Source organism: Belonocnema kinseyi, chromosome 5 (genome assembly GCF_010883055.1).
Source record: "Belonocnema kinseyi isolate 2016_QV_RU_SX_M_011 chromosome 5, B_treatae_v1, whole genome shotgun sequence".
Lineage (NCBI taxonomy): Eukaryota > Metazoa > Arthropoda > Insecta > Hymenoptera > Cynipidae > Belonocnema > Belonocnema kinseyi.
Window position 1 is genome coordinate 57,698,276 of NC_046661.1, and position 16,670 is coordinate 57,714,945.

At 33.9% G+C, this 16,670-nt stretch overlaps 1 protein-coding gene across 8 annotated transcripts in view; it reads right to left on the bottom strand.

Annotated features, from left to right (window-relative positions):
• The window catches only part of LOC117172679 (spondin-1-like), a 316,699-nt gene that overhangs the window by 243,626 nt on the left and 56,403 nt on the right, over positions 1 to 16,670 (bottom strand). For 5 of the 8 annotated variants that reach the window (XM_033360808.1, XM_033360815.1, XM_033360814.1 and 2 more), the window contains exon 2: positions 11,472 to 11,564. The exons of the other annotated variants lie outside the window; for them this stretch is intronic. In XM_033360808.1, the coding sequence (XP_033216699.1) occupies positions 11,472 to 11,564 (93 nt within the window). The remainder of the gene's footprint in view (positions 1 to 11,471; positions 11,565 to 16,670) is intronic. 8 annotated transcript variants of the gene reach the window in all.

Sequence of the window (16,670 nt, forward strand, 5' to 3'; positions counted from 1 at the left end):
AGCCTCTGCTCTGAGGGTACAAAGTTTTCTGATTCAAAGTAGAGAAATCCTAACACCAAATACAGGTTTGACCCAGAGATCAGTTATAGATTTATGAACTTATTATTACTCTGCCATTCACTCATTGTCAGTGATCGGAACATAATAATTAAGACAATTTTAAATACACGCGGGAAATTCATTAGTCGAATAGACTAAAATATCTGTAGAAATTGCAAACTGTAAAAATATAAAAATAAACATTTAATAATATTAAAGAACAATGTATAGATATTGCACCAAAAGTTTTATCTGTTAGAATAAAAATATAATATGGTGAAGTAAATAAGTTGTTACTTATAAAAGAATATCAAAATATGAGAAATAACAAAGATATATTTGGAAATAATCAAATAACTTTAGAAATATTACAAAATATATGAAACAGAAATATAAATTACACATTTAATTTTCTCTCTGGTATCTATTAAAATAACCATGTCTTACAAAGCGTGGATATTTTACGTTTGTTATGAAATGTTGGCAAATTAATTTAAATTTAAATGGTTCTTGTCCAAGCTAAGTTTACCATCAGTGCGCCTCGAAGGTGCGCCGAGAGTTGCTTACAGCGCTCCAAGTGGCTCTTGGCAAACTATATGGGATTGTGCTATTTACGGGGAGCGGTGGGTAGAGGGGAAGTGACTTTTTTCGCCGGACGCGCCGTCTATATTTATGGCGGGTAACTAAGCTCGCACCGCATCTACGTTTATAATATCTTTGCATCCTAACTTGGGCGAGCGGGGTTCAATCTACGGGAGAGAGGAGAATTCCATGAGTGGGGAGAGACGCCATCTTACGTTGTGCCATTTGATTATGCGCACGAGCATTTTTGCCGAAAAACTGCGTATGAAAATATAAACATGTGGTCGCTGCCATGTTTGTCGCGGGACATCAAAAGGTGGCGGACCTCCTCCCTCATTGCATCACCCCCGCAATGGCATGCCTAGTCCCTTGTTTCCTATGTCCATGTAAAAGTCAATCTTCTGCTGTAAATCTTAAATGTCTCCGTCGATAATCATTATTTGCATAAATAAACTTTTTTCTCCCTCAAACTCATTGCAAGGCCACAAACGATCTTTTAATATTTATTAACATTTCCCGAAAAAAATTTCCGGGTTATTTTAAACTTTTATTTTTCAATATGGGTGAAAAAATATTGATCTTAGAGCTGACTTGATCAGCTGTTTACTCATCACATGGGCTTAAGTCTCCTTATTATTCCTTCGTGCCACAAACAAACCAGTCATATACGTATAAATCGCATACTAGTTAAACTATGAGCATGGCAACACTGCACTCAGTTTAATAGCCCTGGGTAGTTACTCACGCACGTGGATTTGACAAGCGCCTTCATCAGCAAGGCAAACAGTTTTACCAAATCGTTAGTACTTCCTTGCGCTACATTTCTTGCGTGAATGCAAATATTATTCTTCAGACAATTATATCTTATATATTAAACTTAAGAAAAAATTGATTTTTTTTTAAATTGATTTTTTATTTTTTTTCTATACAGCTCTAATTTCTAAATTAAATGGTAACAACTGTTTAGATGCTACAATTAAAAGTATATAAATTTAACTCGTTTTAATATGGGATCCATATAAAAGGTACTGTTTTCAGTAGATAATATGTAACTTCACAGATTCAACATTGAGTTAAAAACTGCAAGGTCGTTTCATACTAATCTCCTGTATTTATTGCGAAAATTTAAGAAAATTCCTAAGAAAAGCGAAATTTCGCGTTAACTACCTTAAGAGCAATCAACTTATACTTTGTAAAAGATATGTGGTTAAATGTTAATTACAATAAAATATATTAAATTGTTAGTCTGGACCTGAAAAGTATTGAAAACATGGAAATACCGAATATTATGATTTTGCTTTGCTTCATTGAAATGCCTCGAAAAATATTGTCTTTGGAAAAAATTCGATGATTTAATTAAATTGTAGATCTGTCAGATGCCTATATTCGCTTAAGTGTAAAAAGTGCTCTCTATCACTTTTTTTGTGAAAAAAATCATAACAAAAATTTAGTCCATACTTTTATGGCCACGACAGTTAAAGCGGCTTTTACTTGTCACAAGTCGAGCCTTGTCTTGGCTAAGACGACGTTTACTTGCCTCAAGATAAGTCTTGTCTTGGCTGTGATGGTTGAACCTTTTTTGGCTCATAAATGAGATTAAAATTGATGAATGAAAAATTTGTAATGATTTAAGTAGTTATTTTCAATTTATTTATTATTTATTTCCCTTACCCTTCCGATCAGGCCTGTCTCCGCTCCCCTCTCTTCCATTGCCTCCCACAACCTCCCCTAATCCACCGAAGGGAACGCGACTTTTAGATCTACAAAAATCGCGTACATTTTGGCACCCTCTTTAGTTAGTTCTCTATTTACCACGTGTAGCAAGGCATAAATATTGTCAATATTACGCCTTCCCTCTCTCAAACCCGCCTGCGTCTCTGGCAAAAATCCTTTCCCCTCAACATCCTTCCGCAGTCTATCTGCTAACACGATCGCGTATATTTTCTACGCCGTATTCATTTGCGTAATTTCCCAATAATTTTCCTGCCTCTCCCTATCCCCTGTTTTATACAGTGGTACGATCAACCCCTCCCTCCACCGTCTTGGGAATCCCTCCCCTCCCTACTTTTTTCACTACCCCCTTCAGCCTATCCCTTACATCTTGTGTGTCTAATTGCCACACTTCGTTCTCTGCCCCATCCAGCCCTGCTGCCTTAGATTTTTTTTAACTTTCTTATCTGCTTCTCTATCTCTTCGTCATTCAAATCCTCTCCATCTACCTCCCTCGTTTTTCTAATCCCCTTATCTCTCTTCCGCGTATCTGACACTTTAAATGAATCTTTAAAAAATTTCCTCCATTCGTCACTCCCTATCTTATCACTTATCCACCCTACGTTCCCTAAACCTATTAATTATCTTCCACATGTCCCCATATGTCTTAAAACTTCTCAACTCTTCTTCCAGATCTTTTTCCTTTTCCTGCTCGTTCTTCTTACACATCGCCCTAAACTGCTTCCTCATTTCTACGTACTCCTCCCTTTTTGCCGTTCCTTCCTTTCACTTCCTGCACCTTTTTTTTACGTTTCTCTTCATAATTTTACATTCCCTATCCAACCATTGCTTTACCATTCCTTTCTTCTTCTTCCTAAATACCTTCTTTTGCACACAACCTTTCACTTTCTCTTTCAAATCCTCCCATAACTCGTCCACCGACTCACCCTCAATGCTTATGTTTCCAAACTGCTCCTGATATTTCTCTACCGTCTCTCTCGTCCATTACACACTCTGCTCTAACAACCCTTTTTCCCTCCTCTGCCTTCCACAACAAAATTTAAAACCTGTTTTCTTTTTCTTTTTGCCGTTCCATTTATATATAATAATAACCCTACACGGATCCAGCAGGGGACAAATGTGCCCCACCGGAAATTTTTATGTAAATAAACTTGTTTGACGTATATTTGCAGTATATCACGATTTTTTGATGTTTCGAATTGATTTTTTGTAATCTAAGTAAAAATTATATATAATGATTACTAAAAATTTGATATACAGGGTGGACTCGCTGGGGCTTACATACATGGCGAGTTGAATGCTACTCGAATTGCACAACAGCAGAGGAGAAACCATTATACAGGGGTATTTTCATATTTCGCGCCTTTAAAGTTTCATTCGGATCGGCCATTCGGTCAAGTCCGTACATCTTCGGATCAAGTTTACAATAATTTCCATGGTTGCGTTCGAAACTTCAAACGGATACAAGTGTCAAAACAATATAGGTTATGTTATATAGTAATTAAAAATAATAAAAGTGTTTATTTATAATGAAGTGAGACATGTGAACTGAGAAGTAAACGTCATTTTTTTCTGTGCCAATAACATTATAGAATGGCTGCTAAGTGACAAATACTATAAAATAGTAATAATATTCTGTGCTTCCAGTGAGCGAAGAGTGAATGGTGTTTAACGCTTCTTTTTACTGCATAAAAAAGGTATGTTATGAATACACAGGATAGTTTTTAAATAAAGTGAATGAGTTATTACATGCGTAAACTTTAAATTAACATTGCCTACATTTACTGACAGCGATTAGGGAAAACAGGTGAATCTGAACATAACCGCTTGAAGTTTCGAACGCAACCATGGAAACTATCATGAACTTGATCCGAAGATGCACGGCCTTGGCCCAATGGCCGATCCGAATGCAACTTTAAAGGCGCGAAATATGAATATACCCCTGTATAATGGCTTCTCCCCTGCTGCTGTGCAATTCGGGTAGCATTCAACTCGCCATGTATGTAAGCCCCAGCGTGTCCACCCTGTATATTAATGTAAAGTTGTTTTCTTTAATTTTATTCATACAGATCTCATAGTTTCCAATAATAAATAAATTATTAATTAATCAATGAATAATTATTTATCTCGTCGAAAATGTCGAGAATATACGAACTAAGAAGTGACAATGCTGTGACTGCAGTATCGCAGAAAAAAGAGAGAAGTTGCAAACGACCTGTGTTTGACAACATAGGGCGGTCTTGCGCAACCTTGGTACCGAAGATGATTGAACTTATTTAATGCAATATTCAGTTGAATTTAATGTTTTTTAATATAATTTAATTTCGAGAATGAGTTTTAAAATAAAAATAGTTTTGTAGAAAAGACTTCTTTTTTTAATTCCGATGGATTTTTCCTATCTTACAAACTTACTAACCCCTTTTTCATTGAAAATAATTTTTTCTTAATTTTTTATCTTTACTTAAATTAAGCCATCTTATTTTACATCAGAAAACAAAGAGATTGACCTATTATACATTCAAACTATTTATGATAATAAGCATTCTGCCCGAACTTCTGATATTTCTCTTTTTTTTAATTTTCTAACTTCGAATATTCAAATAAGTATACTTTTTCGAAGGAACCTAATTATAACCTACGCCATCTTAAAGTGCAATTCGTCGGCTTCAAAATGCCGTTACAAATTTCCAAATTAGTTACTTCAAAAAGAAATCACATATTTTTTCCAAAAACGTCAATTTCAGGATTTCCCGCGATTTTTATTTGTTTAAACATTTTTTTCAACGCTTAAACGAGAATGGTCTATATTAACATCCTATTCCAATGAAAGGAAAAGATTGTGCATAAGGAATCCAAATGGGGGACATTTGGCACCCACAGGACCCGGTGAGGGTAAAAAATACTAGGGGATCAGTCTGGGGTTAATATTGACAAAAAAATAACGCAGTAATTCTACGTTTTTCTAGATTTTTCTTGACAAATCAGTATTTTTATGTGATTAAAAAATTTTTTTTCATTAAAATGAAAGTCAACTAACTTTCAGAGATTTTTATGAATACACATGCAAAAGATCATGAAATATGAAAAAAAATCCTTACAAATAATATCTACCTGGTTAAATTGAAAAAAAAATTTTAATGCTTTTATTAGCAAATCAATGAGTGAAACTATTACTTCAAGATTAAAAATACTTTAAGACCTAATTTTGTAACCTTTTGTTCGAGATGTACGTAAAAAGAATGCAGTTTACCATTTTCTCTGAAATCCAAAGTAATTGTTAATGCTATAGACAATTTAATAAACAAATGCATAACTTAGTCAATTAAAAATTGATTGATTAAAAATATCGACCATAATTGATATGTATGATATATTAGTACCTGAAAACAATGATTACTTGTTCAAATCTTTCCCTCATGTTAATTTATCAGGAATGAATATTTTTTTATTTTATAAATAATTTTACAAACAAATTCACAATAAAGTACTTTATATAACACGGCAATCATAAGTGCGATTTTAGGTATTTTAAACGATATCTAAAATAGCACATCTTAGCTTAGGCCCTACAATTTCTACTTAAGGTACTGGAAAATGAAATGTAAGGGAAATGAAAATTTGGAAAAATTTTGATAAATTGAACTTTAACAGGCTACGTTAGATTTGTTAGATTATGAAAGGAACATTAAGTATATGAGACTGTGATCTGATTGGTTGCTGGACATTTATATAAGTATTTTATGGCACGATGAGTGAAGTGATCGCAAATTTGGCATGTGAACGTACACTTGCGCTAACTGGTCTGATAACCAATAATGTGCGACTCATCTTTCATCTCGAGAATTAAAATAAATTGTATTGAATTTAATTGGAATAAATTGGATTGTATTGCATTAAATCGGATTGGGTTGCATTCCTTTTTAAGTGTTTACATGTGGACCCTATGCGACTCATTTACAGTTATAATCGACCTGGTGTGATAACAAAATAGTGTCTTACACTTGGCACCTCAGTGGCACTTTGCTCGTACTGCAACTTTTACACTCATCCAAAAAAAGTCCCTTAGCGTCCTTGTATTATTTATTAGCCAAATTTATCAGATGAAAATATTTGTTATTTATTTTAATAAATTTAATTAACAAATAAGCAATTTTTCTAAAAATACTCGATTTTTAAATTTTTGAAGAGTTTGTCACCATAGACAGTAAAATTCAAATTGATTGAAGAAACTATTATTGTTCGTTGATGAAGAATAATGAGGGAATGATTTTTGCAAGTAATTTAAAATTTTGCAGTTGAAAAAACGAATGAAGGTTATTTAAACAATTAATAAATTTATCGCCTGAGAATATCTCAAAATAAATAAAGCCCTTTCTGAATCATTGTAAAACATCATCCGTTTGTTGAAAAGTAATCAAGTTCTGAATTTATTTATAAAATCGTTTATGAAATAAACAATCATTGTTCGCTCATAAATTATCATAGGGAGAGGATTTTTCCAAGTAATTCAACATTCATTCCGTTGAGAAAAATAAATCTGTTGTTTGAAAAATGACGAAACTATGTATAAGTTTATAAAATTTATTAAAACAATTAACAATTATTATTAGGTACTAAAACATCGTACACATTACTAATTGTCGGCACGTTTTTGAATAATACCGTTAAACTCTAAAGAAATGAAAACTCTAAAGAAATGAAGTGTTCATTTACTAAAAACGAATGTCAATTTTGTTGATAAATAAAAGATACAAAAATCGGCTGCCTCAAATCTCTTTGAAATTTAGTTTAATTTCAATAAAAAAGGGCTAGAATTGGATCAAAATTGTAAGCTCTAGACTAATTTGGCCAGAAAAACTTTTTTTTTGTCCCACCGTGTCCATTAGGGTAGCGCTTTCCAAACTTTATTTGCACTTTCTGGGGAGCGGCAGGGTCGCCACCTTCAAATTTTCTCACAATACTGGAACACAAGAGAGAAAATGGACCCGCTTGAGGAAAATGAAAATTATTGCACTTCAGTTACATTTACAAGATTGGTAAATATTTAATTTATTAGTTCAGATATTAACCGACTTTCAAGAACTTTGTTTTCATTTTCTTTAAATTATATCTCGAAATTCATTCAGCTAATTAAAACGTAATTGAGCTCAGTATTTATAATTTCAATTATTGTAATTTCATAGCAATGAAAGGATCATTCGTGGTAGGTATACGAAAGTAGCTCTCTGCTCGCTGGGGTGAAATTCCTTGGAGCCTGCCGAGCTGCCTAGGCCGGGGTGGCATCCCCCTGCCGGCGGCACTATAGTTTGGGAAAAGCTGCCCTAGGGTGGTCCAAATTGATAAAAATATTCAAAAAAATGGAAAAAAATAAGTAATTGTTCTATACTTTTTGTGAATTAAGGGATAGACAACTCTTGGGAAATCTTAATGAAATATTTTTCAACCAATAACTTATAATTTTGACCTTCTACCCCAAATATGTTGATGCAAACTCCTGTTAAAAACAATAATTGAACGACCAAATTTGAACCGTAACGAATTAACAAAAACAAAAACTTCTATTGTAATCTGAAAAAAAAATTTCGGACAAAAATAAAAAAGAGGAAAGAAAAATGAGAAGGCAGCCAACCAGATCCCCTTCCTTCTCTTTTTCTTTCTTTGGTCTTTTTTAATTTTTTTTGTCATCCAACTACAATAAAATGACATTAAAAATGCAAATTAAAAGTAAATAAAATTGCATTAACAACGTTTCGGCACTCGTACAGTACTCTTATCAAGGCAAGAGAAATTTAAATGTTAGAAATTGACAGCACCCACGAACAGGTGCTCTCTCTCTCTCTCTCTGAGAATTGAATGAGGGTCAGCAGGCCAATCTATTGTAAACACAATATAAATATCTTTTACAATTGCATCAGAAATAGAGAAAGTAAAAGAAAAACAGAATTAATTAAACAGCCTGGTTAAATGCAATTAATCATATTAGCATAACTTTTGTTCAACTTATCCAAATCGGTTTTTAAAATAATAGATAACTTTTTTGTTTTTTAATATAAAGCTTTTCCATGAATTCCCTCTTTCTCTCATTACTTTCACAATGCAAAATTTGAACATTATCCCTGTCAAACTCATGATCAACATCAACAAATGCCTTTGTATGTCTGGCAAGAACACTCTTATAACAGCGTCCCAAACGAACATCACTTTTGTGTTCCTCTATCCTAGTGTTAAGAAGTCTGCCAGTGAGTCCCACGTAAATTATTACTCCATTTGTTTTTGATTTGTTGTACTCTAATTGCAATGTGTTTTTCAATTAATTTTTGTGGATAATGATTCAGAAAAAAGATATTGCTAACAATATTCAAATTTCTTGTGTGAAATGAAAAATGGGACAAACCTAGAGCTCTGTCAACTAAGTTTTTGATTACTGCAATGTTGGTTTGAAAGGGATGAGCAGAAAGGAAATTTAAAATTCTACCTTAATATGTATTTTTTCTATACCAATCGGTAATAATATTAGCATCCCAACCCTTAATTACTTCTATGTCCAAAAAACTGATTCTATTATTATAAGGTATTATTATAAGGTATCGTCGACAAACCGAAAATAAAAAGGCAAAACAAAATCTAATTTCCCAAAAACAAAAAACTCCAAATCTTCCATCGCTATTTCTGTTAAAATCGGAGAAATGACCGAACCTATGGGAGTCCCAGATCACTGTCTATAAAAAGATGCATTAAATTAAAAATAAGTTGACTCTATAATAAAAACTATCCCTTTGATAAAATCTTTTCGAAATAATCGAGTACGATTTCTTATAATATCCCATCTATGTAAAATTTCCTGTTTAACTAATTCAAGGGGTATGCTCGGAAACATTGCAATAACACCCAAAGAAATTATTACATGGTCATCCGGAACTGTTTTTTAAATAATACTTTTTTGAAATTTCCAGCTATTTTAGACATTATATTCAGAAGTTGTAATAGAGTCCCTGAGAATCAAATTGAAATTCTGTTCTAAAAATTTTGTGCGAATATTAATAATTGAAATAACAATTCTTAAGGGATAGCAATTATAATAAATAAATAAATAACAATTCATCAAGGATAGATGAATTTTTCTCAAACCATAGCATCTTGCAAAAACCGTGCCCTCAATGTTAATATCAGCCAATCTTATATCCCTTCCCAGAAGTCCCTTCTTTCTCCAATTATCAAGCATCTTAAAAACGTCTCTTTTCAATTTTTTGAGCGGATCTTCATGCAATAATTTAAAATTATCATGATTAGAAAGAAAATTATCCATGTCTCTAATATAATCCGATTTTTTCATGCAAACAGTAAAAAACCATATCAGGGTTGTTTTTAAGAAACTCTTTCGTCATCATGAAACCTTTGGAAATTTTACAATTCATATTAATAATACGCAAACTATTTTTCTCAACAAAGCTCTTTGACAAGTGTAACACCTTGTTTCAGAAATCCTGCTGATCCAAAATAGGAATTTTATTTATATTTGATGCAACGTCTTTTACTATTTCCATCATTTATTTTGCCTTACTTTTTATCACACGGTTACTAAAACCTTGACCTAATCTGAGAATATCTGTAACTGAATCAGGAATTTGAATATCTGTCAAATTCACAAACCAAGGATCTTTACCTCCTTCTTCAAAAATCCTATGTAAATTTAAAATTTGCTCTTGAGAATTAGTTTGCTAATGAATATAATTAGAAAGTTTGTTATCATGTTTAACATCACTGCTTAAAAATCTTTGATCGAGGAGAATCTGATGCTTTCAAATATCAATAATTTCATCTGGTTGTAAAAAAACTTCTAATTCACTACTAATTCTGGAAATTTATGACTTTAAAAAATTAACATGATTTGAAACCTCTTTGATAAATAAATTTAGTAGCGAGAATTTAAAATTATTTAAAGTGTGTTCAAATTTTCTATTGCAGAAATTACTTTGAAAAGAAAAATCTCGAAATTTGTTGTCCAGGAACAAAATTTTTCAGGTAAAACATAATTTCTTCTACACTCAATCAAAAACCATTTTTGAAGAATACTGCCTCTAAGTTTTGATTGATATCACATCATAATTTAACCTTTCTGAACACCTCAGGACCATGCTTAACTCTTATCTGATTAAAAAATATAATATTATATAAATGACCTCCAGTCCAAGTCAGTTAAATCAAAATGTAAGAAATTTAAATTAGATTAAAATCCAAATTAAAAATCCCATTTAACGTCTAGTAATCAACTTGATGCAAACTTTTGTTAAAAACAAGAATCCAACGACCAAATTTGGACCACAACGAATAAACAAAAACAAAAAATTCTATTGTGATCTGAAAAAAAATTGTCGGACAAAAATAAGAAAGAGGAAAGAAAGATGAGAACACAACCAACCACATTCCCTTCCTTCTCTTTTTCTTCCTTTCGTATTTTTTAGTTTTATTATCATCCAATTACAATAAAATAACATTAAAAATGTAAATTAAAAATAAATAAAATTGCATTGCCAACGTTTCGGTACTCGTACAGTACCCTTATCAAGGCAAGAGAAATTTAAATGGTAGAAATTGACAGCACCCAAGAACAGGTGCTCTCTCTTTGAAACCTGAGAATCGAATGAGGGTCAGAAGGCCAATCTGTTGTAAACTTTTGTTCAATTATTGGACGTTAAATGGGATTTTTAATTTGGGTTTTAATCTAATTTGTATTTCTTACATTTTCCCCAAATATTTTATTATTGTGCCCGGAGAATGCTTAAAAAATGCAAAATAGCAGTCTTTCTATCAAATTCATGCTAAGGACGGTATTTTTCTGAATTTTTTGTTACATAAATTATTTTAACTCTATAAGTGACAAAATTAATAAATTTTTATTAATTAAATACCATTTGTGTTGCCACCTACAGAAAGACATGTTGACACTATACAAACTAGTCATGTCGTTAATTTGAAAGTCCTCTGAAATTTAGAATAAAAGGTATTTCTTATTTTTTAGTACTTTCAGAGGTTAGATGATTATGTCTTGAAATATAATTGAATAAATATTAGTTTTAAATTATAGTAGATTTGATATATTTGAAATATTCTTATCGTACCTTGCAAACCAGTGAACGACATACGTATGTCTCAGTGAACGACACCGTACAGTAGGAAGTTTTTAGGGAATTATACGAAGGTACACTGCAGTCCTGCAAGAAAAGTTCCCGTTATAGAGGACAAGGTGGTCCAAGGGGGCGAGAGAGTGACGCTGCTACACAGAAAAATTTTTTTTCGAATTAAGTATGAGATGTCTTTATAAATTTCGTTAGCGACTTTTTCGTGTAACTTCGGTATGAAAGACGATGTGTTTTTCAATAAAATATGGCGATTATAGTGTGATGGAGTTGAATACCAAAATAATAAATGCGTAAGCGAATTTCGCAAGCCCTCAGTATGGTAAAGTTGTTTTGACATTGTGTACCTGCCTATCCGCGGTTTTCCGTAACAGAAACATTCAAAAGTAAGTAAGGATATATATTTTAGGGCGCTATATCACAATTTTATTATTCATAATTATTTGTCGCTTGCAAATTGTAATTCATATTATATACTTTTTAATCAAAACATACATAGAACTTTGACATTAAAGAAGGAATGAAATTGGCTAATCTTTATTTTGGGAAAACTCGATCTGTTGACCTCTTAATTAGCGGCGGTTTATTTTGGAAGCTCTTATGCGTAGGTCAGATACAATTACGCGAGGATCAGCCAATTATTTAGAAGACCTGATCAGGACTAATAGTAGCCGGTCCCATGGAACTCCCATCCTCAAAGGTCAAACGAACGTTAAGTTGCAATCTTCTTACCAACCAGCAGCTGCATGATGACGTTGCGCGATTCTGGGAAATCGAAAACATCTTTTCAAGAAAACCGTATCCAGACCTAGACTCACAAAACCACTGTGAGCAGCATTTTCAAGCTACAACTAAACGTGCTCTTGAGGGAAAATGCGTCGTCTCTCTTCCTTTGAAATCGGAAGTATCAGAGCTCGGAAATTTACTCGATATAGCACAAAAACGTCTCATCTCGATAGAACGGAAGCTCAGCAAGCAGTTTGTACTCAAGGAAAGCTATATTAAATTCATGGATGATTATGAAGCACAATGAAATCTGGAAAAAATACCACCAGAGCAAATAAACTCACATGGACCAATTGTTTATCTGCCAAAATCACGCGATTTTCAATGAAAGCAGTACCACGACCAAAGTCCGTGTAGTGTTCGATGGCTCCGCCAAGACTTCGTCCGCACTCTCACTCTACGAGGCTCAATCCGTCGGACCTGTCGTTCAAAGTGACCTTTTTTTTATTCTTCTGAGATTCCGTTAACATGGAATTGTCCTTTCCTGCGATACTACTCAAATGTATCGACAAATTAGAATCACTCTAGACCAGCGAGTTTTACAGCGAATTTTATGAAGGCGTGACCCACCTCAAGAAATTCAGCACTTTCAGCTTACCACAGTGACGTACAGAACAGCCTCAGATCATTTTTAGCAACCCAAACATTAAGGCAGATCGGAGAAGAAAATAAAAAGGACTTTCCAATTACTAGTGATGTCATCATCAGGGACTTTTATGTTGATGATCTGTAAAAGGGCTCAACAACTCAAAAAAGAACTCAATCAAGTTTTGAATTGCGCCGGCCTCGAATTACGTAAATGGGCAAGCAAGCATCTTCGAGTTCTTCCAAACAATCAGCATGCAACATCTGAAAAATTAATTCAGGGTGATAAAGATTCTAAACTTCTCGGAAATTCATGGAATTCTACGCTTGACACATTACGCTACTCAATTCAAGAAACTCTTCTAACAAGAATCACAAAAAGGACAATTTTGTCAAAGGCGGCGCAAATCTTTGATCCTTTAGGTCTAGTTGGACTGGTCGTTGTCAGAGCTAAGATAATTATTCTAAAATTGTGGGAATTGCAGATTGATTGGGATGAAGCCCTACCACAAGATCAATACACCATTTGGAATAATTTCAGAAATCAATTAATTTAATTAAATAAGATTTTCGTGAGAAGATGGGTTCTTTGCGATAATCTGGTTACCATACAAGTTCACAGATTCAGCGATGTCTCAGAGGCTGCATATGGTTCATGCATTTATTTAAGAACGACCGATCGGTATGGCAATCACGCCGTACATTTAATATGTGCCACATCGCGAGTTGCCCCATTAAAAAAAAATCTCTCTCCCACGACTTGAACTTCAAGCTGCCCTGGCCCTTGCACAGTTAGTCGAAACTATAAGCACAGCACTGACTTTGAAAATTGATGAAACGTAATTCTGGACTGACTTAACAATCACTCTGCATTGGATCCAGTATTCGCCCAGTCGCTGGAAAATTTATATTGCAAACCGTTTTAGTGAGATTCATAACTTGACAAATAATAACTGGGACCACGTGGTGTCAAAGGATAATCCAGCTGATGTCATCTAAAGATGTATCAACCCGAAAGATCTGCGCGAGTGCAAACTTTGGTGGAATGGGCCAACCTGGTGATCCCGAAAATAAAACCTGTGGCCACCTCAACGAACCTTACATGTAAAAGACGCACCAGACGAACGTAAATGTGAACTTGTACTTCTTGTCACTTTCCAATTAGATTTCTCATTACTTAATCGTAATTCGTCATTAACTCGTGCGATCAGAGTGACAGCGTACTGTCTTCGTTTTTCTAAAAATCTTGCAGTGGAAAAGGTCAACCGACAGCTTGGAAATATCTAACCCGAAGAATTGACTCGTGCGCGTACCTGTCTTTTAAAGCTCGCTCAGACCCAAGATTTCGCACCAGAGATAAGATAAATGAGAGAAATTGGACAAATTAAAAAAAAAATCTAAGTTGCTCTTGTTGTCACCATTCATCGATACAGAAAGTATCCTCAGGGTGGGCGGACGCCTCGCAAACGCACCATTACCGGACCATCAGAAACATCCGATAATTTTGTTAGGAAACAATCCGTTGACTTTTTTTTAATAATATCGCATGAACACGTTCACGCAGGGTGCCAAACTGTTATAGCATATTTGACGACTCAATATTTGCCAAGAGCATGCGAAAACGCGGTCAAAGGGGTACTACGAAAATGCGTTACGTCTTTCAAGGTCAAACCGATAGGAACTGAGCACATCATCGCGAATCTACCATTTTCTAGAGTCACTCCAGAGCGAACATTCTACACATCAGGAGTCGATTATGCCGGACCTTATTACTTAAAAGATAGACCGCGTAGTCGCATTAAAATCAAGGCATATGTGTGCATTTTTGTGTGTAACACATGATTTGTCAACTGATGTGTTTTTAAATTGTATCCGACGTTTTATCTCGCGGCGAAGTCTATGTAAACATATTCATTCCGATAACGGCACAAATTTTGTAGGCGCATCTATTGTCTGACAGTGAATTTCAAAGTAATGTGCATGACTTCCTTGCCAATCAACAAATTTCGTAGCACATGATACTTCCCAATGCACCACATTTTGAAGGCTTATGGGAAGCCGCTGTGAAATCTGCGAAAAAACACGTGTATCGTGTAGTGGGAGAAACGAGTCTCACCTACGAAGACCTGTATACGTTGTTAACGCAAGTTGAAGCATGTTTGAATTCACGTCCCTTGTCCCAACAACACCACAGATGGGCCCTGCCGGTAGCAAACCGCCTGATACCAGGAAAAATGGTTGTTCGGGACAATATAGCCATTAAACTGGCTCCTTGGAAGAATGACAATGGTCCAACCAAGCAAGGATAATGTGATTAGAATTGTCTCAGTGCGTATGGCCCAATCTGTCGTCAAACGACCAGTCGCTAAAGTTTATATTTTAACTTTTGAGTAATCATTTCTTTATTTTTTCTTATATATGTACAATTAATTATAAATTATATATTGATACTTATTGATCGCTTATAAATATGAATTTAGTTACTTTGCATGGAAAATATGAACTATAGCCACAGTAACTATATGAATGAGTTTATAATTCTTAGTGATTTTACAGACTTTCTCAGCATAATATTAATTATCCAGACTTACTTCATGCATATGGATTAATATTTAGGTACCATTTTATCATTTTTTTAATCTAATTTTTAACATGTACACTAGATCCAATCGATATATGTAACTAGAATACCCGTGAGCTAAAGAATATTATTATTTTAGAAATTGAAAGTATATTACTTAGCCTCTGGGCTCTTTTCACGATTTTGTCAACTTTCTCAAAACTAGAATTTTACTCAAGTTGTCCTCAAGCAAGGAAAATCGACAGAAAGCATTTTTCTGTCATAAAATAAATATACTTTAGTGTACCAAAGCTTAGCATCCCTCAGGGTGCCTCATCCGGTCTGGAGGTCAGTATCATTGTCTATCCGATGTACACAGTAATACAAGATGATGAATTTTAAATGTAATGAATTTCATTTTTGCATTAAATTAAGTAAGTCACTTAATTTCAAGCAGAAATGGAACTTAAGAGCAGTGTATCGTATCTGATATACGAGTAATATGATAATTAACTGACAGGCATGTTGAGTTTGGGATGATTTTCATTCACGTGCTCTGAAATTCAATTTGTACTGGCAGAAAGACATGCGCGAAATGCGATGCGGCGATGCGCAAACACTTAAACGGATTTCAGTGATTATCGAAAAGGAGCCAAGAGAGCAGCGGTGAGTAGCCAATATGAAGTCGATAGCGCTGGATAGTAGCGATCAACACTGAGCTCATGATAGTTGTTTCGTCAACGTTTTATATTTTAATATATGTACTCAGATCTATAATGGATTTTGATTATAAATAGAATAATGATACATATGTGATAAAAAATATATGAAAAAGGATTGACGATGGACATTCTGTACCTGGTAGCTTGAAATGGATATAAGTGCCTTGTTAAGTGTCATTAAGTTCTCTTTACCTTCTACTAATCTCATCGACTTGTAGGATCAAACAATTTGATTTATTAAGCATAAATTATAAATTTATTCAATGCTCACATTAAAAAAAAACTTATTTCCTAAAATTATTCAATTTTTAATTTTATATTCATTTCAAGTTCCTAATAACTGATCGATAGCGCATAAATTTTATGAATTTCAACAATCAGCTGACTTAAATTAACCTATAAGTTTCATTTCACAACCACGTGTTGACCAAGCGCGTTACTTAAAGTCATGTTATCATCATCAGTTGACTTTCAACTGGCGAATGATCCTTTTGGTTACATCTGAAAGTCAACCGCCTTTTTCTACTG